General features: G+C 40.6%; 2 protein-coding genes across 2 annotated transcripts in view; both read right to left on the bottom strand.

Moving 5' to 3' along the window:
• Nucleotides 1-917: 917 nt before the first annotated feature.
• emd (emerin) lies at nt 918-5,272 on the bottom strand. The gene is made up of 8 exons (XM_026242153.1): nt 5,134-5,272; nt 4,482-4,565; nt 4,301-4,396; nt 4,181-4,212; nt 4,036-4,070; nt 2,452-2,493; nt 2,303-2,359; nt 918-2,163 (listed from the first exon to the last, which is right to left on the bottom strand). The coding sequence occupies exons 2-8, from the start codon at nt 4,561-4,563 to the stop codon at nt 1,938-1,940; spliced, it is 570 nt and encodes a 189-aa protein (XP_026097938.1). The 5' UTR covers nt 4,564-4,565; nt 5,134-5,272; the 3' UTR covers nt 918-1,937.
• A 2,456-nt stretch (nt 5,273-7,728) lies between these two features.
• The window catches only part of flna (filamin A, alpha (actin binding protein 280)), a 32,802-nt gene continuing 14,212 nt past the window's right edge, over nt 7,729-26,318 (bottom strand). Inside the window, exons 3-47 of the mRNA XM_026242135.1 lie at nt 25,836-26,087; nt 25,409-25,506; nt 24,664-24,811; nt 24,357-24,553; nt 24,041-24,203; nt 23,631-23,831; nt 22,206-22,343; nt 21,962-22,088; nt 21,735-21,871; nt 21,442-21,638; nt 21,230-21,343; nt 21,010-21,153; nt 20,800-20,923; nt 20,546-20,706; nt 20,380-20,470; nt 20,119-20,288; nt 19,849-19,966; nt 19,378-19,640; nt 18,851-19,169; nt 18,596-18,769; nt 18,344-18,506; nt 18,074-18,234; nt 17,799-17,966; nt 17,587-17,710; nt 17,041-17,197; nt 16,760-16,949; nt 15,764-15,787; nt 14,937-15,184; nt 13,750-13,836; nt 12,869-12,968; nt 12,644-12,784; nt 12,365-12,493; nt 11,951-12,124; nt 11,695-11,856; nt 11,402-11,605; nt 11,124-11,276; nt 10,912-11,034; nt 10,552-10,818; nt 10,147-10,284; nt 9,947-10,062; nt 9,163-9,295; nt 8,774-8,950; nt 8,461-8,679; nt 8,126-8,329; nt 7,729-8,018 (exon numbers count right to left, since the gene is read on the bottom strand). Of these exons, the coding sequence (XP_026097920.1) occupies nt 7,834-8,018; nt 8,126-8,329; nt 8,461-8,679; nt 8,774-8,950; nt 9,163-9,295; nt 9,947-10,062; nt 10,147-10,284; nt 10,552-10,818; nt 10,912-11,034; nt 11,124-11,276; nt 11,402-11,605; nt 11,695-11,856; nt 11,951-12,124; nt 12,365-12,493; nt 12,644-12,784; nt 12,869-12,968; nt 13,750-13,836; nt 14,937-15,184; nt 15,764-15,787; nt 16,760-16,949; nt 17,041-17,197; nt 17,587-17,710; nt 17,799-17,966; nt 18,074-18,234; nt 18,344-18,506; nt 18,596-18,769; nt 18,851-19,169; nt 19,378-19,640; nt 19,849-19,966; nt 20,119-20,288; nt 20,380-20,470; nt 20,546-20,706; nt 20,800-20,923; nt 21,010-21,153; nt 21,230-21,343; nt 21,442-21,638; nt 21,735-21,871; nt 21,962-22,088; nt 22,206-22,343; nt 23,631-23,831; nt 24,041-24,203; nt 24,357-24,553; nt 24,664-24,811; nt 25,409-25,506; nt 25,836-26,087 (7,283 nt within the window). The 3' untranslated portion in view covers nt 7,729-7,833. The remainder of the gene's footprint in view (nt 8,019-8,125; nt 8,330-8,460; nt 8,680-8,773; nt 8,951-9,162; nt 9,296-9,946; nt 10,063-10,146; nt 10,285-10,551; nt 10,819-10,911; nt 11,035-11,123; nt 11,277-11,401; nt 11,606-11,694; nt 11,857-11,950; nt 12,125-12,364; nt 12,494-12,643; nt 12,785-12,868; nt 12,969-13,749; nt 13,837-14,936; nt 15,185-15,763; nt 15,788-16,759; nt 16,950-17,040; nt 17,198-17,586; nt 17,711-17,798; nt 17,967-18,073; nt 18,235-18,343; nt 18,507-18,595; nt 18,770-18,850; nt 19,170-19,377; nt 19,641-19,848; nt 19,967-20,118; nt 20,289-20,379; nt 20,471-20,545; nt 20,707-20,799; nt 20,924-21,009; nt 21,154-21,229; nt 21,344-21,441; nt 21,639-21,734; nt 21,872-21,961; nt 22,089-22,205; nt 22,344-23,630; nt 23,832-24,040; nt 24,204-24,356; nt 24,554-24,663; nt 24,812-25,408; nt 25,507-25,835; nt 26,088-26,318) is intronic.

The following is a 26,318-nucleotide window of genomic DNA, read 5'->3' as shown; positions in this document are numbered from 1 at the left end:
CAGACCCTCCCACCTCTGTAATAAACACGGAGATGTTAGTCCCGTCCGAATTGGTACATGAAAATCACAGACGTCAGGTGGTAAGAATCGAAACTCAAACGTAGTTTAGAAAACTAGTCCCGTCCGAATAGTGCTTAAGTCGCACTGGACTATAAGTCGCACTTATTTAGAACCAAGGACCAAGAGAAAGCATTAGCGTCTACAGCCGCGAGAGGGCGCTATATGTCTTCAGTGTAGACTACAGGAGCACAGAGCAGCATAGAGCGCCCTCTCGTGGCTGGAGACGGTTAGGTTCATTTCTCTTGGTTCATGTCAAATTAATTTTGATAAGTCGCACATGACTATAAGTCGCAGGACCAGCCAAACTATGAAAAAATGTGCGACTTATAGTCCGGAAAATACAGAATATTTAAGGACTTTTATTCATACTTATTCATTATTTATACTTTTACCAAGCCCACAGTTGCTACAATTGACAGTAATTGTCAAGAACTTTTTTTCTGCCATCCTTTTGATCCGTACAGAGATCATGTATGGGTTTTGATGTTTTTATGGATACCTTCACTTTGATAAAGCACTCATATCTGAGTAAATGTGTAATTTGAGGTTTCCAGCTGAATTTCCTTAATTTAATTTGTTACCGTTTATTCACTTCATTGAACGCAAACAAGAAATAAAAAGATTTTGCAATATATTACCAGTAGTGCAGTCAAAAATAAAAGTTTTTGTTTACATATTATATGTATGTATACTGTTTATTATGTAATAATAATTCATAATTATATAATGTATTTATACATGTATTTAATATTTTATCTAAATATAATATATAAACATACCATATTTTTCTTGAAAAATAAATAAATAAATATATATATATATATATATAATAAATATACACAGTGCACACTCGTATATTATGTTATCAAAAACCTTTATTTTGATTATGATTAGTTGTTTTGACAGCACTAACTCCCAGACATCTGCTGTCTCTCTCCTAGAGCTTTTTAACAATACCAGAAGTCTTCACGCATGCTGCTGGAAACTTTATTAAAGCAAACTTTGTTTCTTTTTTGGTCAAAGGATTTAATAAAGTCGATAAATACATGAAAAAAAAAAACATTGGGAATTTAAGAAGTGTTTGGACATTTTTTGTTCACTTTGCAAAATGTGTGGCTTAGGTTGTCAACAAAAACAAAACCATTTTGGCAACACTATATTATAATACTATATATATATATATATATATATATATATATATATATATATATATATATATACGGCATTTTGGTAGTGTTTACCTGTCAGTGACAAGCAGCAGGAAGAAATTAATGAATTTATTTAATAAAAAATTTATACAATTTATACCCTTAATAATTTACCATAATAGTAATAAGGCACTTAAAGCTTATTATACTGTGAATCTAGTCTTGGCAGAAGGGGTTGTTGCATTGTAACTAACAGTGGCCTTTAACTGTAACTATTATTCAAAAACTAGCACTTTATTGCCTATATCTCTTCAGTTTTAAATTCAGAACCTTAGAATTTATTTAAAAAACTCTGAAGACAAATAGCGTGCTACAGAATACCACATGAACACAAGCCCTAAATACACGGCCACAGCAAAAGGATTTGACATACAATTCATGAGAAAATAAGTTTATAAAGACACTTGAATGCCCCAATGATAAAAAAAAAATCTGAAATTTCTTAATATAGATAGTCTTCCTGTATCGGTTAAAAATCCACAAAGTATGTGGATAAAACTTTACACATTATGCACAAGTTTATGGATGTACGACAAATGGTACTAAACCTCACAATCTGTACTCAAACAGAATATTATTTGCTCTTAATCCTGGCTATATTTTGTTGTTTTGTACTGAATCAGTTTAGTTTGGGGCTGATGAACATATTTAAAACATCTCACTATTCCTCTACTTAATGCTTTTAAAGGGGGTCTCCTCTGCAGGCTCCATACACGTGTACACGTAATAAAGAAACACAGCAATGATAAGAAACACCAGGACACGAAGCCAGCCCGGGACCCCTCCAGATCTGCTGCTCTCTGGACTGGACGGACCACGCTGCATGGATGCGGAGACTGACGGACCGGGCCGAGAAGAGCTCTGATAGGACGAGCGAGCTGGGCTGATCATGGGCCTTCAAAATAGACAGTGAGGACATTTCATTTATTTTTATGTGAGGTTATTGTATTACAGAATTATACACAAATTGTAGTAACATGTAGAACGAGACAAAAATAAGATAAACACATAATATTGTTAAAACAAAAACGGACTCATTGTTATAGCCTAGGTCTCCATCTCTGTAATCAGTCAGCTTAGACCTCGGTATGCTGTGGAGAGAGGACATATATCCAGTTAGCATTTAGGTGCAAACTACTTTTAAGCTAAAATATTTGATGAAAAAGGAACAACTAAATCTCACTCATGGGCAAAATTGCCACCGATGACCTTTGACCTCCTCGTGCTAGGGAAAGATCACACATATACAATTACTGTAAGCATTTGTGATCTCAGATGTTTGATAGATGTCAGATTACTGCTAAACATCAGGGTTTCTGCAGGTTTCTTATCTGTGTATGTACTGTCAAAGTGTTGTATAACTTCAAAGTTTGAAAATACAACTTTCCATTCATTTTACAAAAACAGAATATGGAAAATGTTTTCATATCCTTGGAGACACTGTATTTCTTCTATTTTTAAGGATAAGATACCTCTACACTGCGAGTAAATTACTCAACAAAATCTTCACCAGGGGTGCAGAGGGTGCTTGAGCACCGGCCCCCTTTCCCCTTGAGTTCCCTTTTGTCAATTTATTAATTTTCTTTTGTAATTAAATGCTTTTGTGAAGGACTGACGAACCAAACTATTAGTAAAATGAATGCATAATAATTTAGCCGTAAATAAAATGAAATGATTCTTATGATGACCTTTTACCTGACGATCTCATCCGGGACGATCCCTCACGTTCAGACACCTTTAGTAATTTAGTGTGCTACCAGATGCCTTCAATAACGTCCGCGTCTGCCGGTGAGTTCTCAGCGGAGCAGTGTGCTGATATACTCATATTATTATTATTTGACAAGAACGTTGTGAAGAGAGCATGCACAGCTGTTGTTTATATTGTTGTGTGTAGCCTGTGGCAGTAACTTTAGCTGCAGCAAGGGGCTAAAATATTTTTTTTTACATTTCACTAATGCAATTTTATGATTGGTTTATAAAGGTTACTACGAACACCCTTTTCCGATTTTATCACAGAATAAGGCAGGAAATATACTTAATAGTTTCTATACTAAATGATAAGTCAACAGTACTGCATTATTCATATAGTTTATTTATTACCTGAAGATAACTTGATAACTTTTCGCAATCATGTGTTTATTGTCTTCACACTTCATCAGTAAAAACGTTTCTGCTTTTTATTCACCTCAGCTACAGGGATAGCCAGATGCTTTTGTCTATATTAGGGACGTCCTGCACATCATAAATTATTACTTCTATGAGTCTGTTTTGCACTTTCTGTGCGAGAGCGCCCCCCGGCTTCCAGTATGAATAAAACACACTGCATGAGTGTTCAGCGCTCCTGATGTTCATTCTGCATACGAATAAAACGTCAGGTCATGCAAAGAGTATAGTATCTCTTTGAATTTAAATCTAGAAACCTCTATGTGATCACCACCTGCCTTAATAAAGTGGAGGTATTTATTTACAAAAACCACCATACCCTGTAAAATCAATAATAATAGTAATAGAAATAATTCTGTTTCTAATTCCAGAGTAATTAAAAGGTGCAAAGAAAAAATTGTTTAACTTTTAAACTTAAAATGGTCATTTCGTTTCTGTTTCTTTTTCAAAACTGCATTACGGCATCTGCTGCTTTCTGCTCTGATTCAAGACCTTTTTAATGCCTTAAATTGGGGAAGGACAAATTAAGGCTTTTTAAGATCTGAAGAAACCCCTGAAGAAATGTGAAGAAAACATAGTCAGGAAAATGAAATAAGCTACTTACACATCACCAGATCCATCGTACATGCTCAGTTGTGGCTGCCGAATTTGAAAAATGGTTTAACAACAATAATAATGATAATAATAATAATAAAATAATAATAATAATAGAGCAGTTATCCTTCAAGTTAAGTTCGGTTTTTACTTACGGGCTGATAGGTAATATATTCCACTTCCTCCTCTATGAAAACAAAAGAAAATTTTCTAAGTGTAATTCTACACCTTCAATGTGGAGAATGTCAAAGCTTGTCTCTCTTTTTTTTTCTTACGTTCTTCTCGGTAGTATGTCTTGTCAGACGGGGAAGGATTAGCTTTTTTGGTCATGGCTTCAATCAGTTTCTTTTCATAGAGCTTCCGTGTGGATTCTGCAAATTTGAAAATGTTTATAATTCTTTTATGACTATCATGTTACAATTTACTCAAAAAGACAAAAGGTTTAATATCACATACCTACTATGGGTCCATGTTTAATGCCATATTCATCCAGCAGCTGACTGATCTCCTTATCAGATTTTCCACTTAAAGATGTCATATCTGCAACAACAGGTTTTATGTAAAGGTTTAAGGTTCGAAACCGTAATGACTCACAATAATGTTGTAGCATGCAGGCCACTAACGTTAGTAGGCCCACTGATTGACTGAGAAACGTAACGTAAAACCGTGAAACAAGATTATTTTATCTCTAAAGAGAGTCTGAAAGAACGAAATCGATCTCTCACAGAGAGATACAACAAGCGGCGCTGCAGAAGAATAAACTTCTGTCAGACTGCTACAACATCTGGGGCTGGCTGTCACACATGTGGAAACTTTGTGACTCTGGACAAAAGACACGTCCAACGCAAAGATCAAGCGAACATGGAACCTTCTGTCAGGGCATTCGGGAGAAAAGGACCACAAAATCGTATTTCAGACGAACAAAGGTCAGAGATGGGGATTTCTTAGATCGAGCTAGCAAGCGAAAGAAACCATTGACACAACTTCAACAGCGCATTAGCATGACTTGGGATAGACGAGTGAGCAATAGCAATAGTTTGGTGTATTTTGTCGCCTACATATACCTTTTTTATTTTATAATAAATAAAAAAAAGTATAACTTAATTACCTTAATCGATCCCAGGACGTTAAAAAGGCGCTTTCCTGAGCTGGGCGTGTCGCGCTGGAGGAGGAGATACGTCACGCATCACTTCCTTTGACGCCTCGCAGGGACTGGGCGTGGCCAACGCGTCGACACATTTCTTTCTTTCTTATTATATTTTATTTAACTCACTGAAAGCAAAATGTTGTACAAAGCGCCCTATACAACAACATAGCTTACTCTTGTACAGTCTTAAGAAAAGCAAGCAATATGATGTAAAAAAAAAAAATTAATTCGTTCAAATACAGTTTTTCTTTCTTTTTATTCATTAAAGAATTGTGAAAAATACGTATCAGTTTCCACAAAATATTAAGTGGCAGAACATCAACACTGATAATACTTTTTTTCGGCCGAATGCCAAATCATATAAATTTAATAATAATTATCATATAGGTTATCCTATATTAGAATGATATCTGAAGCATCACGTGACACTGAATACTGGAGTAATAGCTGTTGAATATTCTAAAATATAATACTATATATATATATATATATATATATATATATAAACTGTATTAAAAAAAAAATTTCTAAATAGATATGATGGTCGCTTTTGAAGCTTGAACTCCTCAGTCCAGTCATTGCAATTTCGTGACTTTTTTTTTTTTTACAAAACAGTAATCGATATTTGCTCTGTGATGATGATGACTGCTATCATTTTTGGTTGAACCCGACGCGCAGTGCACTTTTCTACCGCTGTGGGGCGAGTTTTTAACTAATGGAGGACTTTGATGTTTTTGAAGATGGGAGAAACCCAAACTGTTTGTTTTGGCGTTGTCATGGACAGACATTTTATCGTGACTCACTGTCACGCTTCTCTGAAGGGAAGCGCTTTCATACGAACCACATCACCGAAGCTACCTGTGTAAATTACTTTTGGTGCGAATAAAGCCAGGCAAATCATAATTATTCAAAACAAAGTAAACTTTAAGGCCATCACAACGTGGTCAGAATCTTCCTTACAATGGGCCTCATAAGGAGGGGTCTTCAGTAACAGACAGACCCAGGGCCCTGGAAACCTTAGTCATAACACTGGAGCCGTCATACCTTATATGGACGGAGTACAGCTGTTTATGTACTGCATCTTGACTGCATGCCAGCTTTGGGCGTCAACCTGATTTACAATTACTCAAAAGATTTCAACAGGCGCACAACTGATTTGATGAATCAGTAACTAAGCAATTACACTAGTGGATTTACTTTTTGTGCCAGTGTAGGTGTCTTTTAGCAGTATATTTAGTTTATTTTTACATTGACAAACTGTTGTTTCCCATTGTGGCTTGTATCAGAGTGAAATGGCTTCTTGAACAAAAAAAAAAATAAGATTTTAACTCAGCATTATTACAATAATTTGATTAGATCACTAGATCATATGAATTAAAGATTTGCATGGATAACTTAAAATAACTATTTCATAAGAATTTGCCATTTTGATTTCATGGTGACTAAGGTAATCTTGGATGTTCTCAATTAAGTCAATTTTACTCAAACTCTTAATATTTGAATTTTAAATATGCATAATACTAGCTCAAAGGTCTACAGACATTTCGCACATAATACAGATCACCCAATTTCAAATTACGGTTCCCTTAAATTCATTATACAAAATAATTTAACCATGAAAACGCCATTCATGAAAAAAAAAATAAAATAAAAAAAATAAAAAATCCAGAAACATAAACCCAAAAAACACATATTCAAGAAAATTATAGCATTTACACATTGGTTGACAGAAAAATAGTTAAGACAATTTTATTGTGTATCAAAATACGGCAAGTCAAAACTTTAAATTTTAGACAATTTCATTTTTTTTTAAATTCTGGAATACTGATTATACATTGACATTGGAGCACAAAGGGCTAAAGAGCTGACAAAGTGAGCACAAATAAGTGATGTTTTGCCAAATGTTACAACTTTCAAGTGCATTTTACACAACCAACAATAAACTAAAGCAGTATGCATCCAAAACAAAAATAAAAATCTCCCTTTCGTTATGCCTTCACCCAAATGACATGGTAAACATCATCTTTTCTTTGTCATGCAATTTAACTTCGATTGCTAAATCACTTGGCACACAATCCTGGTTTTAAATGGCACCCAAATGACATTTTCAATAAAATGTCTTCATGGTCAAATGGAAGCAACATGCAGCTCTGCAGACTGAAAAATATTCAAAACACTCAGACAGAAGGCCAGACCCACAGAGCTTCGGCACCAGTGTTAATTCAGTCTACGTGACAGTCTATGGTTAGGCACCTCTTCACCCAATGGCAAGTAAAATGAAAGATTTGTGTTAAACAAGCGGCTGAATCACATCTGTATTTCTCCTGCTACTAGCAATGGTTACTCTGTACAGTTATGACTGGAACAGCAGTCTTCTAAACCAGGCAAAACATTCTAGCAGCTACTGTGTTAGAGACTACATCAGTAACAAATTAAACACTGAGCAAAAGCCACCAGGACCCTCTGATTTAAAGGATTACTGAATGCAGCAAATGTAACAGGATCCAAAAATGACTGGTATACAGTGACAAGGTGCTTCTGTGAAATCCCTCTCTTGCTTGAAAGCTGAACAGTGGTGCAGCATGATAAAGGATGAGAGGATCATGAAAAGAAAGAAAGACGAGAGTTTTCAGTGTTCTTGTATTTGACGCTGGAGGGCAGTTAGACAGTGATGTGATACGGGCTCCCGGGGATGTGCTCGTCACCCCATTTCACCACCAGGATGTACTCTCCCTTCTCCTTCAGCTGGTAGGACACATTGTAGAGACGGTTACCCAAGTGTTTCACCAAGATCTCCTCGCAGGGCACTTTGGGTCCGTCCACTCCAACCAGGAGCATGTTCCTCCCTGTAGAGATTGATGGGAATATAGTGTTAAATGCTTGCAATTAACTTAAACTGGCTGAATGGCCAATTGTTCAGTTTCAAAGCAATCAATTTCTAGATGATTCATACCTGCTTTACTACAGTCCACACTGAAAGTGTTCTTCTGTCCTACGAAGCCCTTGTTGAGTCCAAGACCCTTGGCAACTACACGGCTGGCATCGGAGCTGCCCCAGCCTGGCGCTGCCTGCTGGCTTCCCATCACGCTGCGGGTCACAGGGTCAACTAGTACTGATGAAGTCTCGTGCATGCTGTGGCTATTGACCAATCGGGAGCCTGCAAGAGACACATTTGACATTACAGACGACAACAGTTTGCCCACCCCAAATTAGACACTATGATAAACGCTGAATTTGACAAAGACAAACAAGCAACAAGTTATAATTAAAGCTTTTTTTGGTTCTTACCTGTAATTTTTGCTTTGAATGGGCTGCCAACAATATGGTACGGTCCACCGTATTTGATAGAAATTAGGTAGTTTCCAGGCGCCATAGGTGTGTAGGTGACCTTGTAGCCCTCTGGGCATTCCTGACAGTCCATCTTCACCTTGGAAGGCCCATCGATGGACACTGCCAAAGCTCCTGGGCCAGCTGAACTGGTGTTCACAATGAACTCGCACGGAGATCCTGAGACGGTGGTGTACGGTGAGTTTAGTTCGGCTGCACACTTTGACAACTATAAAAAGACCACACTATACATGATATCTAAAATGCATTGTACCAGTGGTGCCTCCCTCCAGACCAGCTCCATAAGCAGACACCATTCCTGGGTCTCCAGCCTGGCCAGTTTCACCAACTCTGATCTTGAAGGGGCTTCCAGGGATGTGAGAACCATTGAATTTCACATCTATCAGGTACAGGCCATTCTCCCTGGGGATGAACCTCACAGCATACTTATCTGTGAGGAAAGGCGGAGAGAGGAAAGATGAAGATAAATTAGAATTACTTCAGCTAATTTTGGCATGTGTTAGCCTTGAGGTAATACAAGTAACAACATTTAAGTCCTTTTTGAAGCGGTTAATCTTTCTTCTGGATGCTGAATTTCCAACAAGCAAATGCTTTCATTTTGAAGTGCAAGCATACTGTGCTTAACACTTAACCCATCGTTACCTTCATCGATCTCTGTAACACAGCACTCCTCAAGGGCTCCGGATGGGCTGTGAACTTTGGCGTCGATGACTCCCTTCGCCCCATTTAGGCTCACAGCAAAAGAGGCCGGCTGATTCACCTTTAATCCGGACTCCTGCATTAACATGACACTGCCACACTCAACCAAGGATCAAAAATGGAGTAAAAGTCTTAGACGTAACAGCCTTATACGACTCTCTACATCTCTTACCTTCAGGCTAACAGGGTTAAAGAGAGAGGCTTTGAGAAACCAAGAAATGAAAACCCTCCACCCCCAAGAAGACACAAAAAGGAAATAGTTCAAAGTCAAGAACACAAAGACAAACAAGCCTTTTTGCCCTCTTTAACCCTTTAGCCTTTCATTTTAATCCATGTTGGTGGTAGGGCTGTTGGGAGCCTTTAGGACAAGGCACGAGAAATACAAACAGTCCTTCAGTATCCCAGAAACCCCAGCGCCGCCCGTGAACACAGCAGCAACTGATAACTGTGGCTTTTTTGTGTGAGGTGTATGACTTTATCAATGGTAGAAGTAAAAGACTTACTATTTACGCAGTTATCAAGTGTGTGCATGTATGTGAGAGCATGTGTGGTGCTTTGACATTTACCTCTCCTTTCCTATATTTGTGATAGTACCATGACGTAACGCAACCAAGTTAGATTGGTTTAATGTGAGGTAATGTTTTCACTGTTATTGTGGCTGCTGTGCCAAGGGTGGACTTGGAGTCGTTTTGGGTTGGACAAATGTCTGTCTTTCTCGAAGCCTCACCTGAAGACTGGCAACAGTGAGCCGGCGGGCTTCATCAGATGGTGAGGCCACAGGCACCACAAATGGACTGTCAGGGATGTGCTCCTCATTGAATCTGATGGACACTTCATAATCGCCTGAAATGGATGGAGAGCAGTCAGCTTTAGACCCTTAAACCTACCATAAGGAAGAACAGTGAGAATCCAGAACAAAAGCCTCACCAGGCTCCTGGACAATGTAGGAGACGCCGCTGGATCCATCCTTGCGGTCTTCAAATGCAATCTCTGCCTTGCTGGGTCCCTCGACCGCAATGGACAGACCACCAGCTCCTGCTTCACGGGTCCAAATGCTGAACTCAGCTGCACATGGGGAAAACATGAAGCATCAAGATCACACAAATCATTGCTCCGCTAATTTTTGTGGGTGAAATCCAGTCTGTTCAGCTATAATCCACACAATCAGGATTTTCGCTTGGTGAAAGATACCCCAACACAGATTTTGCAGTGGGCTGTTAAATGTCATATTGACCAATGGAAAGCTGCTTGATTTGAAAGTGCATATGAAATTTTGCCAAAATTCAACCACAAACTAATGTGTGACAGAATATTTAAAGACAAAAACCATACCTGGTACACCTGCCTCTGCTCTCTCTAATCCTGGGCCTCCTGCCCGGACCTTATGGGCGCCTCCCTCTCCAAGAGGACCCACAGTGAACTGGAAGGGGGATCCGGGGACATGCTGACCTTGATACTTCACACTGACAGTGTGCACACCCATCTCCGTGGGCACGAAGCGAATGCAATACGTGTTGTTTTCTCCCTCCATGATCTCAGCCTTGTGTACTTTGCCAGACGGGCTGGTCACCTGAGCAGTCATGTCTGCGATGCTGATCTCTGTGGATCCAAAAATTCAGAGGGTGACCGTTGTAGGGGTGTTAAACGAGGGAATTTTGATGATAATGTTAATATTGTTTCCACAAGTTTTACCAGGGATCTTCAGGCTGAGGTCGCACTGACTGCCAACATTGGCCACAGAGGCAGCTCTTCTTTTGCGGGTGATGCTCTCCTTCATCCGACCCTCTCCTGTCACTTTGACGGTAAAAGCACTTCCTGTTGGAGGAGCATAAAGGGTGAAATTAAACTCTGTAATCATACATCAGAAAAGGGCTAATTCTGAAAGTGCAACTTCTAGTAAATACCTGGAACATGTTGGTCTGCAAATTTGATGTTAATAATGTAATTTCCTGGTTCTGTGGGACAATAAGTGACTTTGCAGGTGCCATCTTCCTGATCTTCAGTGTTGATATCTACTTTACTGGGTCCCTCAATAGACAAACTGAGTCCTCCATATCCTTAGAAAAAAGAAAAGATAATTGAATAAAACAAATTAACGAATAAAATAAAAAGATTAAACCATAAATTATCAGATACATGAGTATTAAAAAGAATACAATATTTTTGTTTTTTAGCAAATGACCTGCATCTCTGGTGTCAATGACAAATTCTGCAGGCTCAAAGGTGCGGGCTTCACTCAGGCCTGGACCAGTCACACGCACACGGCTGGCATCACCGATCTCTGATTGGTTGATCATGACTGAGATGGGGCTATTAGGAATATGACGTCCATTTTTCTTAATGTTAACCAGATGCTCTCCAATTTCCTTAGGCACAAAGGAAATACCTTGAGAGAAAATGGCAGAAATAGATGTGATTAGAACAAGTGCAGACTCCACACATTTCATTCCACACAACTTTCATCGTAACACTTACCCACATGCCCATTCCTGAGCATCTTGAGCAGACACGGCTCCTCCCGGCCAGACGGGGTGGTAAGAGAAGCGCTCAGCTGACTGAGGTCCAGCTCGCCGATGTCTAGAGGGATGTCAGCAGCTGAGCCCACCTTCAGATGAGACATGCGCATCGAGTCATCGCCTGTGGACAAACACAGATTTGAGGACTTCACTTTAAACAGTGGACATGAATGGACTTCTTTTGCTTCCAAATATCATAGCAGCACTTAAAGCACCTGTGATCTTGGCCATGAAAGGGCTGCCGGGAATGTGCTTGTCGTTGTACTTGACAAGGATGTTGTAGTCACCAGGAAGAACAGGGAGGTAAGAGACGGTACAGGTACCGTCCTGATTATCAGTGCAGCTGATGTCTGCCTTTGACGGACCCTCGATGGCCAGAGACAGACCACCTAATGAACAAGAAATATTGTAACCAGTTTTTCTATTTTGGGTTATTAACATTTTAGATTTTAAGGCCGTCCGTAAAAAAAAAAAAAACAGAATCGCTAAAGCATTAGTATAATAAATAATTAAACAGGATAAATAACAAACAGGATATAAAAAGAGAAAACAAAGTTAGAAAAAACACTAATAAATAAATAGGATAAATAAAATAAAAGCTAAGTTGGTTGATATGTGAGCATCTATACCCTCTCCAGCATCCTTAGTGTTGACCGTGAAGACTGCAGGTTTATTAACCATGCCATGAATTAGACCAGGACCATAGGCAGTCACATGACCACTGTTGACATAATCCACATAGAACTGCAGTGGACTTCCTAAGATGCAAGAGAAGGATTTCTTAATTGAGCAGTTCATATACCCCACCACACACACACACCAAAAAAAAAAAAAACATTTTTAAAGTATTTCTCTCGTGTAAACTTGTATGTCTGGAAAAAGAAGTGCCCAATCACAGGCTCTTTTACCTGGGATGTGTATTCCGTCGTATTTGATGTCCATCTCATGCAGGCCAGCCTCAGTTGGGGCATATTTCACCGTGACTGTGCCGTCCTTGTTATCCGTAATGTCAGGCTTGGCCACTTTTCCAGAAGGCATTCTTACATCACCTGTAAGGCATGGGGTGCACATAAGAATCTTCTTGTAGAAATCAGGACATTTCTGTTATTGGACAGATTCGTAGAGTAGGATACCTGTGATTTCTCCTTTCTGGATGGTGAAAGGAATGACCAAGTCGAAGGGTCTCAGTCCAGCTACGTCCAGCCCATTCATGCCCAACTGTCTGTCTGTAGCCTGTGAAGGAATCGATCCGATCAAAACTAACCATGAGGTGGACACTGAACTCAGATTGCCATCAGAACCTGAAGATCTAGAGCTAATGGGTTTGTTTGAGGCTTGGGTCAAGTAACCAATATTTGCTTATTGCTTAATTTGTTTAATATTACTTTTATTCCAGAGTGTTTAAATTTACCAGGTCATGAGTCTATATAAAAAAAACAGCAGACAAAAGATTAATATTAAACTATACATACACACACGCATATCATGAGTGGAGATGAAGTGCACAAACAGCAGACATGACAATAGTACCCTTAAAAACCAAAAAAACAATGATAATGGAGAGGAGTATGACGAGGATGATGAAGCAGCCACCAACACTGTGAGAGAGAATGACATACTAATGAGAGATTGCAGACTGACCAATCTGGAGAAGGGGTGGAGAAAAAGCCAAGCAGACAAATGACAACGTGACCAACGATGATGTACCACACACAAAAACAACATCTAATGCCCACATAAAAGACAATGAGTTTCCAACACAGCTTAAGCTCCACAACAACCAGCCATTTTGTTCAAATGTGTGATTCCCCACATTTAGTGCTTTCCAAAATGGCTGTCATTCTATGACTCAATGAAAACGTATTTAAGAGTCCACATAAAGCAGAATCATTGGAAATGAGGTGAAAAACCCTAAACCTGGAGGAAGATGAAAAACAGGAGGGTGAAAAAAGGAAGGACATGACCGAATGGGGACTGGTCAGTAACAGAGCATGAAATGGAGGCGTGTCAGTACCCATGGCTGGCCCATGTTGGGCGCGTAGGCGTACTGCAGGTTCTGGGTCTGCTGCATTAGTTGATCAGGAGAGTCACCTTCCAAAGCCTGAGACAGGGCAACAGAATCAAAGAAGAAATCCCTTTAATAACCACCTCCGGTACAACGCTGCTCAACCAGAAGCCACTGTAAGAGATCTAGATTCTTGCCAAACAACAGTTCATCCTGAAATTAAAATGGTTGTCATTTATGACCCTTACTTTTTTTAAAACCAGTTTTTGGTTTCAGAGTCCTGAAAATTTATGAGTGTGAGTTTGGTTACAGTCATCACTCCAGTAAGGACTCAAATACAGCAATGCGGCCTTCCTCTGAGACCAAAATTTCCATTACTAGAGCTTAGAGTTTCCAATCCATGACCAAATTCAGGCCAGACATGAAGGTTATTCTGACTTACTGTATACTGTATCTTTCCTATGATCAGACTTATGGTTTTCATTAAATCGATAAGTCTCAAAAATCCCATATATCTACACTGATGACGCTTCAGACACAAACTGCCAAAAATTCTAAATTTAAACATTTAAACTTATTTTCAGTAATTTGCTTAAACATAGTAGAAGAATTAAAACATGCTATGAACACTGCATAAAATTAAGTTTTTTAAAGGTTTGAAAAGGCCTTGTCCTAAATGTTTCTTTTAAACTTCTCAATCTATTTTAAAGAAATGTACAGATACAGCATCTTAAATCTCACAGATATCCCAAAATTATACATTTTCTCTCAATTTAATATATTGTTTTCAATATATTATCACTGCCAGTTTCTGTGAACAAAATGTATTTCTTCTGTAATTATGACACCGCTGCTTGTTTTTACAAGAGAAAATATCTTTGCCAATACTGAGGGGCTTTGAATATTTTGGTTGTTGGACAATGAGGGACCGTTGAGTCAAAAGGTTGAGAACCGCTACACTAGAGGAAAGAAAATCATACAGGGTGGAAGGATGGAAATGTAAATTTTTGGGTGAACTAATACCTTGAATTGCTCGTTGATGCAAGAATAAGCTACAAATTTATTCACATTGTAATGAGGTTCACAGTGTATTTAACATGCTATCCTGCCGGAAACATTTTCCTGTGAGTGTTCAACATCTGAAATGAATTAACAGTGCTCCATATGAACACAGAATGTGTGTGGCATATATGTACCGTGACTTGGAAGGGGCTGTTGGGGATGTGCTCTCCACCGAAGCGCACACAGATGATGTATTTGCCAGGCTGGGGTGCTGTGTAGAAGATGTCAAACGTTCCATCCTCATTTTCAACTACGTCCACATCCACCTCGCCTCCATCCGGAGTGCACACCGTGCATGTCACCTTGCCCTTCCCAGCAGCCTTTGCATCCACGGTGATGACCGTCTGCTCTCCGATCTGAATAGTTGGACCAACTCCAGCACCTACAGAATACAGAGAAAGGTTTAGTAACGGGTAATGTGCAGGCAGACGTCTTGTTATTAGATAGTTTAGTACCCATCCCTCCATAGCTACATTCCACCATGCACTAGATGCAAAACATCTGAAGCGTCAAGGTAACAGTTTTAGAGACTTGGGATCCATCATTTAAAGAGATCTACTTGTCTATGCAGGTTAAGATTTAATACAAAACGTAATACTCGCTCTGTGACTTTAAAATTGATAGATCCACTATCCTTTTTGTCTGTTACCTCAATTTCCAGAGCTGACGATTTAATACAAACTAATATAAATCTACACAAGCTGAGAAAAAAAAAAACTAAATAACAATATCAGTATATGTACTTTACACCATAAAGACCTGGTAAGTTAGTCATTAGTCACCTGCAATTATCAACTACTAAAGTCATTTTAAAACGGCGGGAAATGCAAGATAATCTACATATGGACTACGCTATAGTAGTAGATAGGATGGCAAATTATGAGGCCTTTGGTATCAGACACCGTGCAGTTCTGCATGCAGTACCAAATGACAAGACTAGAGCATTATTCAAAGCGCTTACCCAAACCGTGACCTCCAATTGAGACTGAGAGACCGTGAAGCAGAGCGAGAAAAAGTGAAAAAGTAACAATCAGGGCAAAATATAACAAATTGTGAGCAAAAGATAAAACAGAAGTGAGGGATGAAGTGATGGGAATGTGAGCAGCGCTGCACAACAGGAGGTGTGTTTCTGGGTGAAGATGGGAGCAGTACAGAAAACAAACTTTACACAAAAGGATAAAAATCTGTTCCCTTGTGATAATCAGCCTGAAAACTGAGGTTTAGATTGGATGGAAAAATTGTTCAAAGAACACAGTGGAGAGTCAAAACATTCCGTTTCCAGTGGCTCCAAAACCACAGGATTATTCTGATCCCTCCACTCAGTGTACAGTGGCAGACCATCTTAAAAATAAAGAGGCACATTTACCCTCTCCTTTCTGTAATATGGACTTCAAGCAGTTTGGCTCATTTTTCAGAAAAAAGTATTTTGAAAAACTGACACTGCAACATTTCACCTTTTTTGCTATTGGGATATGAAAACAATACAGGATTTTCACCAGACGACTTAAATGGTTAAAAGTTTTAAATCTTTTTTTTGAAATGCGACCCATACTTTTGTACAAAAGAGTTGAAAAATTGGTTGTTTTCAGAACCAAATTCTCATAAAGTTGACATTTAATTTAACCGCAACATAAACCTGATTCTCATTTTATTAAGAAAAAAAATTAAACAAAATTATTGCAATACTACTACTACACTAAAAAAAAAAAGCTCTAGACAGTGTTTCTGCTGTATTTCATATTATTTTTAATCATTGAGTAATTTGATTATCACATTAAGCAATAATTACATATTGATTTCAACATCACGCTACCCTACTATCTTATTATATTGTTTTCTATGTTTAGAGCTCAATAGATAAGTTTGAAATGAATGGAAAGGGGCCTACAAAGGGTAGCAATCATTAATGACTGGAATGGCAAGTCATTTCAACTTATCCAACCCGAGCATTACATACCTGTGACTGTGCATTTGCTGGCATCTCCCGTTGGCAGGGCTCGGATACGATATGGAGAGTATGGGATCTCATCACCACCGTATTTGATGAGAATAGTGTAGCGGCCAGTCATGTCAGGTACATAGGACACAAGATACGTCCCATCCTGATTATCACGGATGTTAGCCTTCTTTGGCTTCCCTTCAGGGTCCTAAAACAAGCATTAAGAACAGAACAATGAATAAAAGGTTGAATGAGAGACCGTGGCAACTTTATGGCTGTAAAGAGAAACATCAGCTCACAGTGATCTGGACCGCCAAGAGTCCTTCTCCTGCATCTTTGGCATCAATGGTGAACTCCACAGGCAGACTGGCAGGCACGCCGGTGGTATTCAGACCAGGGCCGCTGGCACGGACTTTACTAGCATCATGAGTGGGCAGAACCTTCACCTTATAAGGACTGAATAAAGAGACCAAGAAGAGCGTGTGAGAGGGGAAATAAACAGCAGGGAAGGACAGGGTCCAAGGGACTCTAAAAATGCACCAGGCCTCCTATAATATCAACTCCAGGAGTCGATGCCAATACCACTGAGAACTTTAATGCCAAATGAAGACCACAGCAAAAACGGATTACACTTCATGCTTTTAAAAATGTTAACAAAGGATAAAATACCTCCCTCAAATATTTTTTTAAGTATTCCATATCAATGCAGAAGGTACAGATTTTTTGTTAAGCAATGTTAGTTTCTATGTATATTTTTTTCTATGTATATATTCCTAATGCAAAACCTTTTCAAAGCTCATTTTGATTAACAGGGTTGAAGTCATTGATCTGAGCCTGGAGTTTACCTGTGTGGGATCTCTTCATCAGCATACAGGACATTAATGGAATACGGGCCCTCTCTTGTGGGTACATAGCTGACTGTGTGAGTCCCGTCACCATTATCCACCACCTCAACAGGCTCCACGACACCTACACAACATAAATAATCCTCTTATTCAATGGAGGGGAAAAGAAAAAAGCCAAATAAAACAAGATAATTACTGAATTGCTGTCTCACCTTTGGGTCCCTGCACTCGGACCTGCAAGGGAGCCACTCCAGCCTTGCTAGCATCCACAGAAAAGACCTGTGGGATATTGGCACGCACATTGTTTCCAAGCCCCTGACCCAGGCATTTCACTTTAGTTGCATCAACAGTATCATGGACAGGTACAGAGAAGGGGCTTCCTGTAGAGGGGATGGGGGGAGAGTTGTGTCAAAAAAAAGAAAGAAAAAGGATTAAAAACAAATTAAAAATAAATAAATAAAGATAAATGGATAGACATGATGCTGACCTGTGATTGGTTGGCCTCCATAGGTGACATTGAGGTTGTATGTGCCTGGCTCATATGGGATGTATTCAACACAACAGCTGCCATCTTTGTTATCAGTGCATGACATTTTGGCCTCAGAAGGTCCCTCCATAGCCAGCCCCAGTCCACCTGTGCCGGCCCCACTGCATCAAAACACACAAGTGAGGCAGAGAACCTTAAAACCAGACCTATTGAAAGTGCTTTTTGTTTTAATCTTGAGCTAAAATCAGTCAGAGTTCTGAATCTACCCACCGGGTCTCCACCGTAAACTTGTTGTGTTTGTTAGTGATGCCAGACTGAAGTCCTGGACCATGTACACGCACACGTGCTGGGTCACAACCCTCGGTCACCGGCACACGGAACGGGCTCTTGGGAACTGGGGCGTTATCGTATGTTACCTCAACACTGTGTGTGCCTATCAGCATGCAATACAGAAGACTGGTGTAAAAGCAACTCATAATATACCACATTTTTACAATCTTTAATAGTGGTGCTGAAACTCACCCTCCTCATAGGGCGTGTACTCCACTTGGTAGGTGCCATCTCCAAGGTCTCTAATCATAGCTTCTGTGCGGTTGCCTGATGGGTTATTGACGCAGGTTTTTATATGATTGCCACCCGTTTTGGTGAGCGCACGAGCATCCACAGTGAAATCAGTAGTGGCCTCCCGGAAGACACCTATAGAGAAACATTCAAAGTGGCAAAATAAGCAAAGACGAGAGGAACTACTGCTTGATAAACCAGAGAACGCCACACTACCTTTGCCTTCCACTCCAGGTCCGAACACTTTCACTCCACTGGTTTCCACAGCAGGCTCCACATTGAGTCTGGCTGGGAAGTTCGGCACATCCTGATCACCGTAGCGGATGGTGAGAGTGTAAGCTCCAGGGTACAGAGGGATGTAAGTGATGGTGTAGGTTCCATCTCCATTGTCCTGAATATGGACTTCAGCCTCCGTGCCATTGTCTGAGATGATCTCGATAGTCAGCTCAGCAGGACCAGCATTTGTGCAATCAACCACAAACTTTCCTGGCTCGCCAACCTTAGCTCTCTCCAGACCTGGCCCAGAACATCGCACCTATACATGACAAGAGGGGATATGAATGAAAGAGTATTGTTGTTCTACAGCTAAAGCCGCCAAAACCACTCGCTGAGAAGTCATGCAACATTAGGCAAAATTACAGTTTATTGAATAAACACCCCACAAAGAGCTTTTCCTGACGCCTTTTTGTCGCCTTGTTAAACTGGCAATAATATTTAATTCCTAGGTTTCTAAATTGCCTTACCTTAGATATGTCAGTAGGTGCAATGGCTTCTACAGAGAATGGACTGCCGGGAATGGGGGCGCCATCATACGTCAGTTCAACCTCATAGGGTCCCTTATCTCTGGGGATGAAACGGACCTGACTGGTTTCTGGGCTCAGGCCTGGTTCAACTTTACAAGGCACTGATTTTCCAGATGGACCTGTGACCTTGGCGCCAACCTTGCCCTGACCACCTGCTCCTTTGGACTTGACTGTGATGTCCTGATCCTTTCCGACGGACATTGCTAGAAAATAAAGTGCAATTTTTTTACTTGTAAAAGGTTAAAGGTGATTCAGTCCGATCAAAGTTTATTTGTATAGCACTTTTCACAACACATCGTTTCAAAGCATCCTCACAGATGTTTCAATGTTATATTCAGTCAGATGTCAAAGTATCTCCCATTCATGAGTCAGGTTAACCGGCAAGCTAGACAAGTAAAGTGTTAAACTTACTATCTCCAATACCAGCCACTTTAACTTTACTGAGGTCCACGGATGGGGCGACTGCTACAGCAAACGGGCTCTTGGGAATGGGATCACCACCATATGTGACATTCAAACCCATGTTGCCCTACAGAAGAAAAGGAGCACTTAAATTGCACCAGTACTCAATTGCAAAACAACATTTAGAAAACAATAGTTACAATATTCAAACACTGCAATATTCTTTTCAAAACCAAGCATCAACAGTCATTGAGACTACAGCAGCAATCATCGGCTCACCTGTTGAACAGGGGTGTATTTAACAGTGTGTGTGCCGTCATGATTGTTGATTATGTCAAAGTCACGGACCGCTTCTCCCTTGGAGGGTCCAGTGAACTGAGCGTCAAGCCTAGCTTTGCCTGCGGCCTTGGTGTTCACAGTGAAGTGAGTGGGTTTGTTCAGCTCCACACCTTGAAAAGAAATAACAGCGTTGGAGATTCACCTTTAAACTACAAAAACTAAATAATGGTCTTCCATTTTATTTAATAGTTTTTCCCTCACCGGTACGGTTGAGTCCAGGGCCTTCTGCTTTAACCTTGCTGGCATCATGAGAGGGATCTACCTTGATTCTGATGGGCGTCAGGGGAATGGCCTAGAAAACAAAACCAGTTTGAATAAAAGAAACCTCACTAGACCATTCACCACATACACTTGCGCTTCCTCTTACCTGATCAGCAAACAGCACCATGATTGTGTAGCTGCCCGCTCCAGGTGGGGTGTATTTGACAGTGAATGTGTCATTGTCATTTCTAATGATGTCGAAATCGATGTCAGCCTCAGCAGGTCCCATAACACCTGGGGCGCATTTGATGCCTATGCTGATGTCACCTTGAAAGACAGAGGACAAAAACAACACTAAGCTTATTTGCCCCAAAAAAAACTAACTCTAAAAGTACTAGATGAAAAACTTTGAGTTCTTACCCTGTCCTGCCTCCGCACAATCCACAGTGAAGTAGGTTGGTTCATATGCCTTCAGGCCAGTCTTGGCCACTCCAGGTCCTGATACTTTCACCTTATTGGGATGGCACCCTGCCCCAATGTTCATCTACACAACAAAAGCAGTGAGAACACATTAAAACGCTTTTCATTAGTAATTCTAAGGACGTTAACCATATCTGAATGGCTACCCACCCTGAATGGGCTCTCTGGGATGTTGACTCCGCCCCAGGACACCATCACAGTGTGTTTGAGTGGTTTTCGAGGGGTGTAGCTGCAGGTGTATGTTCCGTTACTGTTGTCCTTCACCTGCACATCCACTGGGTTTCCATCACGGTCCTGAGAGGGAAAGAGCTTGTTAGTGCTTTGATTTAGAGTGATGAGAAAGTCATGAGCCATAAAGCAGAATCCACACCTGAGCTTGAATCTTTAGAGGAGCTTTGCCACCTTGTTTGGCATCTACGGTGAACTCTGCTGGTTTGCCGACTGAAAGGCCAGAGCTCTGGAGACCTGGACCATAAGCCTTCACCTGATTTACAAAATGAGACGCATCAACAGGACTACCAGCTGCTCATGTTAGGAATAATTTCACATCAAATATTTCTAGAAAGCAAGCAGATTAATTACCTTGTCAGGGTAGAAGTCTTTTCCTGGAGCAGGAACGACTTCGGCCATGAAAGGGCTGAGCTGGATGTCCTCGTTCTTACAGAGAACATGAACTGCATATTCACCTGGTTCTGTGGGCCAGTACCTCACATCACAGGAGCCATCGCCCTTATCGTCACATTCGATTTTAGCTGGGGATGGGCCCTCCACTGAGAACCCTGAATGGAGAATTCCCAAGTACATATTGGATTAAAAAAATATATACAACTATGTTGTTCAAACAGACGAATGAAAGCAGAGCTAATGGAACATACCTAAAGTGCCCACGTCATCCCCGAGAGCTTCCACCACAAAGTCAGCCGACTTTCCTACCACACCACTCTCCAGTCCTGGACCCCATGCCCTGACCTGCTGCGGTCCTGCTTCGGACCCAATCTTTACCTCAAACGGACTGGAAACAAGAAAAAGGAATTGACATTTACCAAGTCCAATCACTACTTGCTTACTGGGAATAGAAACCCACTGCATGAGGTTATTTTACCTGCGTGGGATGTGTTGTCCACCCCATGTGATTGTGATGATATAATTCCCAGGTGTGGTGGGGTAATATTCATAGCTGTACACTCCATCTCCCAGATCTTTCTTCTTACAGGGCTCCTCAAGACCCTCTGCGCAACACATTTAGTTGTTGGGTAACTAGCTCTTTAAATATCTGTACTATAGCTTGAGTTAATACAGAGGGCTCTACACAGTAAACATTGTGAAGGAGTATGGCATCCACTCACTGGGCCCTTTGATGGTGACTTTGAGGTCTCCAGTGCCAGCTCCTTTGGTGTAAACCTTGAACTCCGCGGTCTCCTTGATTCTCAAGCCTTTAGGCTGCAGACCACGGCCCTTGGCTTTACACAGGCTTGGATTACAGGCTGGTGAGAACATAACCAAGTTAGTACAAATTTGTAGTTAACCGTGTACCCATTGGATTTACAAAAATAAAGGATTCAACAGAAAACACAACCCAATTAGTGAAAAAAAAAAGATATAAAAGATATATTGTGAAATTTATAGAATTAGGTCACAATTGAGAAATAGTGTCACTAAGTATAATGTAAGATATCCTTGCACAAGTAGAGTTAACAGTCTTTTTGTGGTCATTACAGGATTGAAATGCACTAACTGTCTGTGAAGAGCAGTGTAGGTGCTAGTTCACAAAACCGTCTCATGTTAACATGTATAGTCGAGAACATGCTTTCGAAACAGTGTTCAATATTTCAATGTAATGCCTTGCAACAGACTTCGACTGTACACTGCATTACTGAAATTGGGTCTGGCATTTACAAACTAAGGGACAAGTTGACATTTGATTTCAATTGTTTTAAAAATAAAAGAAACATGTACTGCAGCTCTGTTCTTCAAAAAAAAGCAGGCAGGAAAACACTGAGCATACTGCGGGAGAGATACTAGGCTCTGCTCGTGGTGTAGGTTTATCTTTTTTTTGTCTTGATCCAAACAGCCTTACAAGAGGAAGTGGTAAGAATGACTGTACAGTGCTGAATAATACTGCAGGAAAAACAGTCTGATAATAAAACGCTATTTTTAATGTTCCATTTGACTCTTGCTACACACATTACTGAGTCACAGGAATTTTGCTTGGCTTACAATGCCATGGATAACATTGTCTACACGTGCCTCTGGAGAAACGAACATCTATTAGCACTTATATGGGCAGTTAAACACTTTCTGGTCAGTATAACTTGTGGTCCAAAATTATGTCATGTAATGCCATTGGCACTGTAAAGGGTTAATAGCCTAAAGTGAGGTGCAACTGAAAACACCAGGACATTGACAGAAAAGCAGCAGGTCATGTACCAAAGACATATCCAAGGAAACAGGAAATGACATCAAAAGCCAAAAGGAGGCCGATCCAAAGAGAAAAGGAGAGATACCAGTGGATGTAGATGACACTTGTCCTTCAAAAGGAGAGACACAATTGCCAGTGAAGAAAAAGAGAAAAAAGACAGCAAGAAAAAGCAATGCAGGCAAGGACATATAAAAGAAACCTAAGCTTTTAAATCAAGTTTTGTACATGCTATTCATAGGTAATGGCCTTTCCATGCCTCATTAAAATTAATCCTGTGCGTATATATCCCGTTCACCTACTTCCTTTTCCTGTCTTACACAATATTCATGCATTGCCCTTCTCTGGCTCTTACCCTCTCCCACTTGGACAGTGTAAGGGCTCTTAGAGATCTGCCCCCCAGCGAAGGTGATATAGATGGTGTGCTGGCCCTCCTGAGTGGGCTTGTAGGTGCATCGGTAGCTGCTGTTGCCCTTATCCTCAACACTGCACTCAACAGTGCCCTTCTTTCCACTGGGGTCCATAATGACCACCTCCACCTCTCCTACTCCAGCACCTGAGAAACAACAAGTCTCATTTAAAATGGTATTTATGGTTGGTTTAGGTTAAAATAACATTAATTTAGATAAACTAATGAAATTGTTTATTTTGTCTACTTCTATCTTTATTTAGCTAAAAGAAATGCTTATTTTATGTACTTTATTTTTAAAAGCATCATCTACAACCCAAACTAAGCAGAACGCATGATATCCTAAGGACAAGTACCAGCTGTGTAGACATCAAAGTATGTGGTCTTGTTGGCAATGTTGCCAGCAGGCTCAAGTCCTGGGCCCTGGGCAGTGACCTTGCTGGAGTCTCCCTGAGCCATTCCCACATCCACCTCAAAAGGGCTCTTGGAGATGTGTTGCCCTGCAAACAGCACGGTCACCTAGGAGAACAGACACAGGTCTATTACGAACCATGCAAGACCTGTTTGCTTCCATCTGATGATGCACTACCTTTAATTTTAAAACATCAGTGTAATATTTTATTTGGGGGGGGTATTATGTTCCATCCGTTTCATGTAAACACTTCTGGGTACCTTGTGTTGTCCAGTGACTTTTGGTACATAGAATACTGCATAGGTGCGGTTCTTGTCATTGTTGGCTGTAACTTTGGCCTCTTCACGGTGGCCGGCTGGGTCTTCCACGTAAACCAGAACCTCTCCCTGACCGGCACTGATGGTCTCAACAGTGAACACTGCCTTCTTCATCACAACATTACCTGTGGGCTCAATACCTGCATGGCACAGAACAATACCCATGAGTCTCAGACACTTATTAAAACAATCAGTTTCAGATAGAAATAAAATAAAAACCATAGCAAATATGCAGCTGGTCACGGTTTACCTGGTCCGTAGGCACGGGCCTTTTTGGGGTTGAGTTTGGGCCGCAGGGGGGCACCGGGCTTGAGTTTGGCTTTGGGGAACTGGGACAGGTAAGTCATAACAGAGTGCTCGTCCACATTGGGATCAACAATTTCTTCTGGAGTGATCACCTGGTGAAGAAACAAGGCATGCAATTTAACCCAAATCAACTTAAACTTATGCAATTTGTAAACATTTTGTAAAATAAGGTGTTCTTATCGTGCCACGCCAACAGGAAGTGTATTAAGATGCAACTTAAAGTCTGTATCGTAGAAACATCAGCCCTAGGGACGGAAACACCTAACCACACGCATAACTGACTGCACGCGACATGCCAGCCTTGGCACACCATCAGCATGTGCCGTGACAAAAAAACCTCACTAGGTAGTTTCGATACATCAGTACAGAAAAAGTGATTTGACTGTTCCCTATGTCTATTCCTTCAAAAAAAAAAAAAAAAAAGGGTTTAACCATAAACACTACTGTAATACTAGGTGATATTGTGTGCTGCAACTGTACGGTTAGGACCAAGGTGAAACGATTGTGGCGTGACAGACAAATGCTTTTTCATTTGTTTCCTTTCCAATTCAGGTCATGATGAAACCACAAAAGCCATGGTTGCTGCACTGAATTAGAGACATGCCAGGTGGGGGCTCTAGAACATTCTGTTCTCTGATTATTCAGTAGTTAATGAAAAGGCCAGTGATAACTGATCTCAGATAAAGTACCTGAGGAACACCAAGCCAGTCATCAGCCTGCTGCATGGCCTCCCTGGCATTGTCCACAGGCTTGGTCTGGTCCCAGCAGTCCCAGTCTGGACAGAGACCTATAAACCAAAAACAAAAAATATTGTATTTCTCCTCATTTTCTAAGGACTGTGTCAGATTTCCTTTAAAATACTTTGCGTTGCTACGACAGCATTAAAAAAAATAATAATAATAATGATTAAATTACTTGTTATAACTACAAAATCAATGCAGGGACCGCTTTAAACCTTTATGAACTCAATTTAATAAAAATACTGTACATGAACAATCTGAACAAATGTATAAATTTAAGTACATTGATCATGTGGACTGAACATGCCTAATAGGAACACCAAATTTAATACTAAAGACATTCTCAGACCACTAAACCCCATCTCAGATATTTCACCTGGAGCACAACTGTCCACCAAAGCGCCAAGGGCTTTCCCTGACTGCCAGTCCCGGCTGAAGTTGGTGATGGGCAGCTCGGGCAGCTTGTTCTGGATCCATCCGAGCAGCCGCTGTTTGGGGGTCTTCTGCTTGCTTTCTTCGGTCTCCTCCTCCTCGTCCCACATGGGCATGGAGATGGAATAATGGAGAATCAGAGTCCATATCAGACCCAGGATCAGCTTCAGGTTCCCATCCACTATGGCCTTACTGTCTGTAACGAGACCGAGAGAAGAGTTAGAGTTTGCCAAAATGCATTGGAGTCAATAAATGTTATCATCTGAGGGTGTTCGTATCTATACAAATCTTTTTATCATTCAGCACAAGACTGTGCAATGAACTGCAGACCATGCCACAAATGGTCACAGAACAATGAAGCACTTATCTGCACTGCACATGTGAAACATTCAGACTTAATGCTCGCATGACTTCAGATTCAGAGTGT

Source organism: Carassius auratus, unplaced genomic scaffold (genome assembly GCF_003368295.1).
Source record: "Carassius auratus strain Wakin unplaced genomic scaffold, ASM336829v1 scaf_tig00000876, whole genome shotgun sequence".
NCBI classification, from domain to species: domain Eukaryota; kingdom Metazoa; phylum Chordata; class Actinopteri; order Cypriniformes; family Cyprinidae; genus Carassius; species Carassius auratus.
This window is presented reverse-complemented; position numbering and strand designations above follow the sequence as displayed.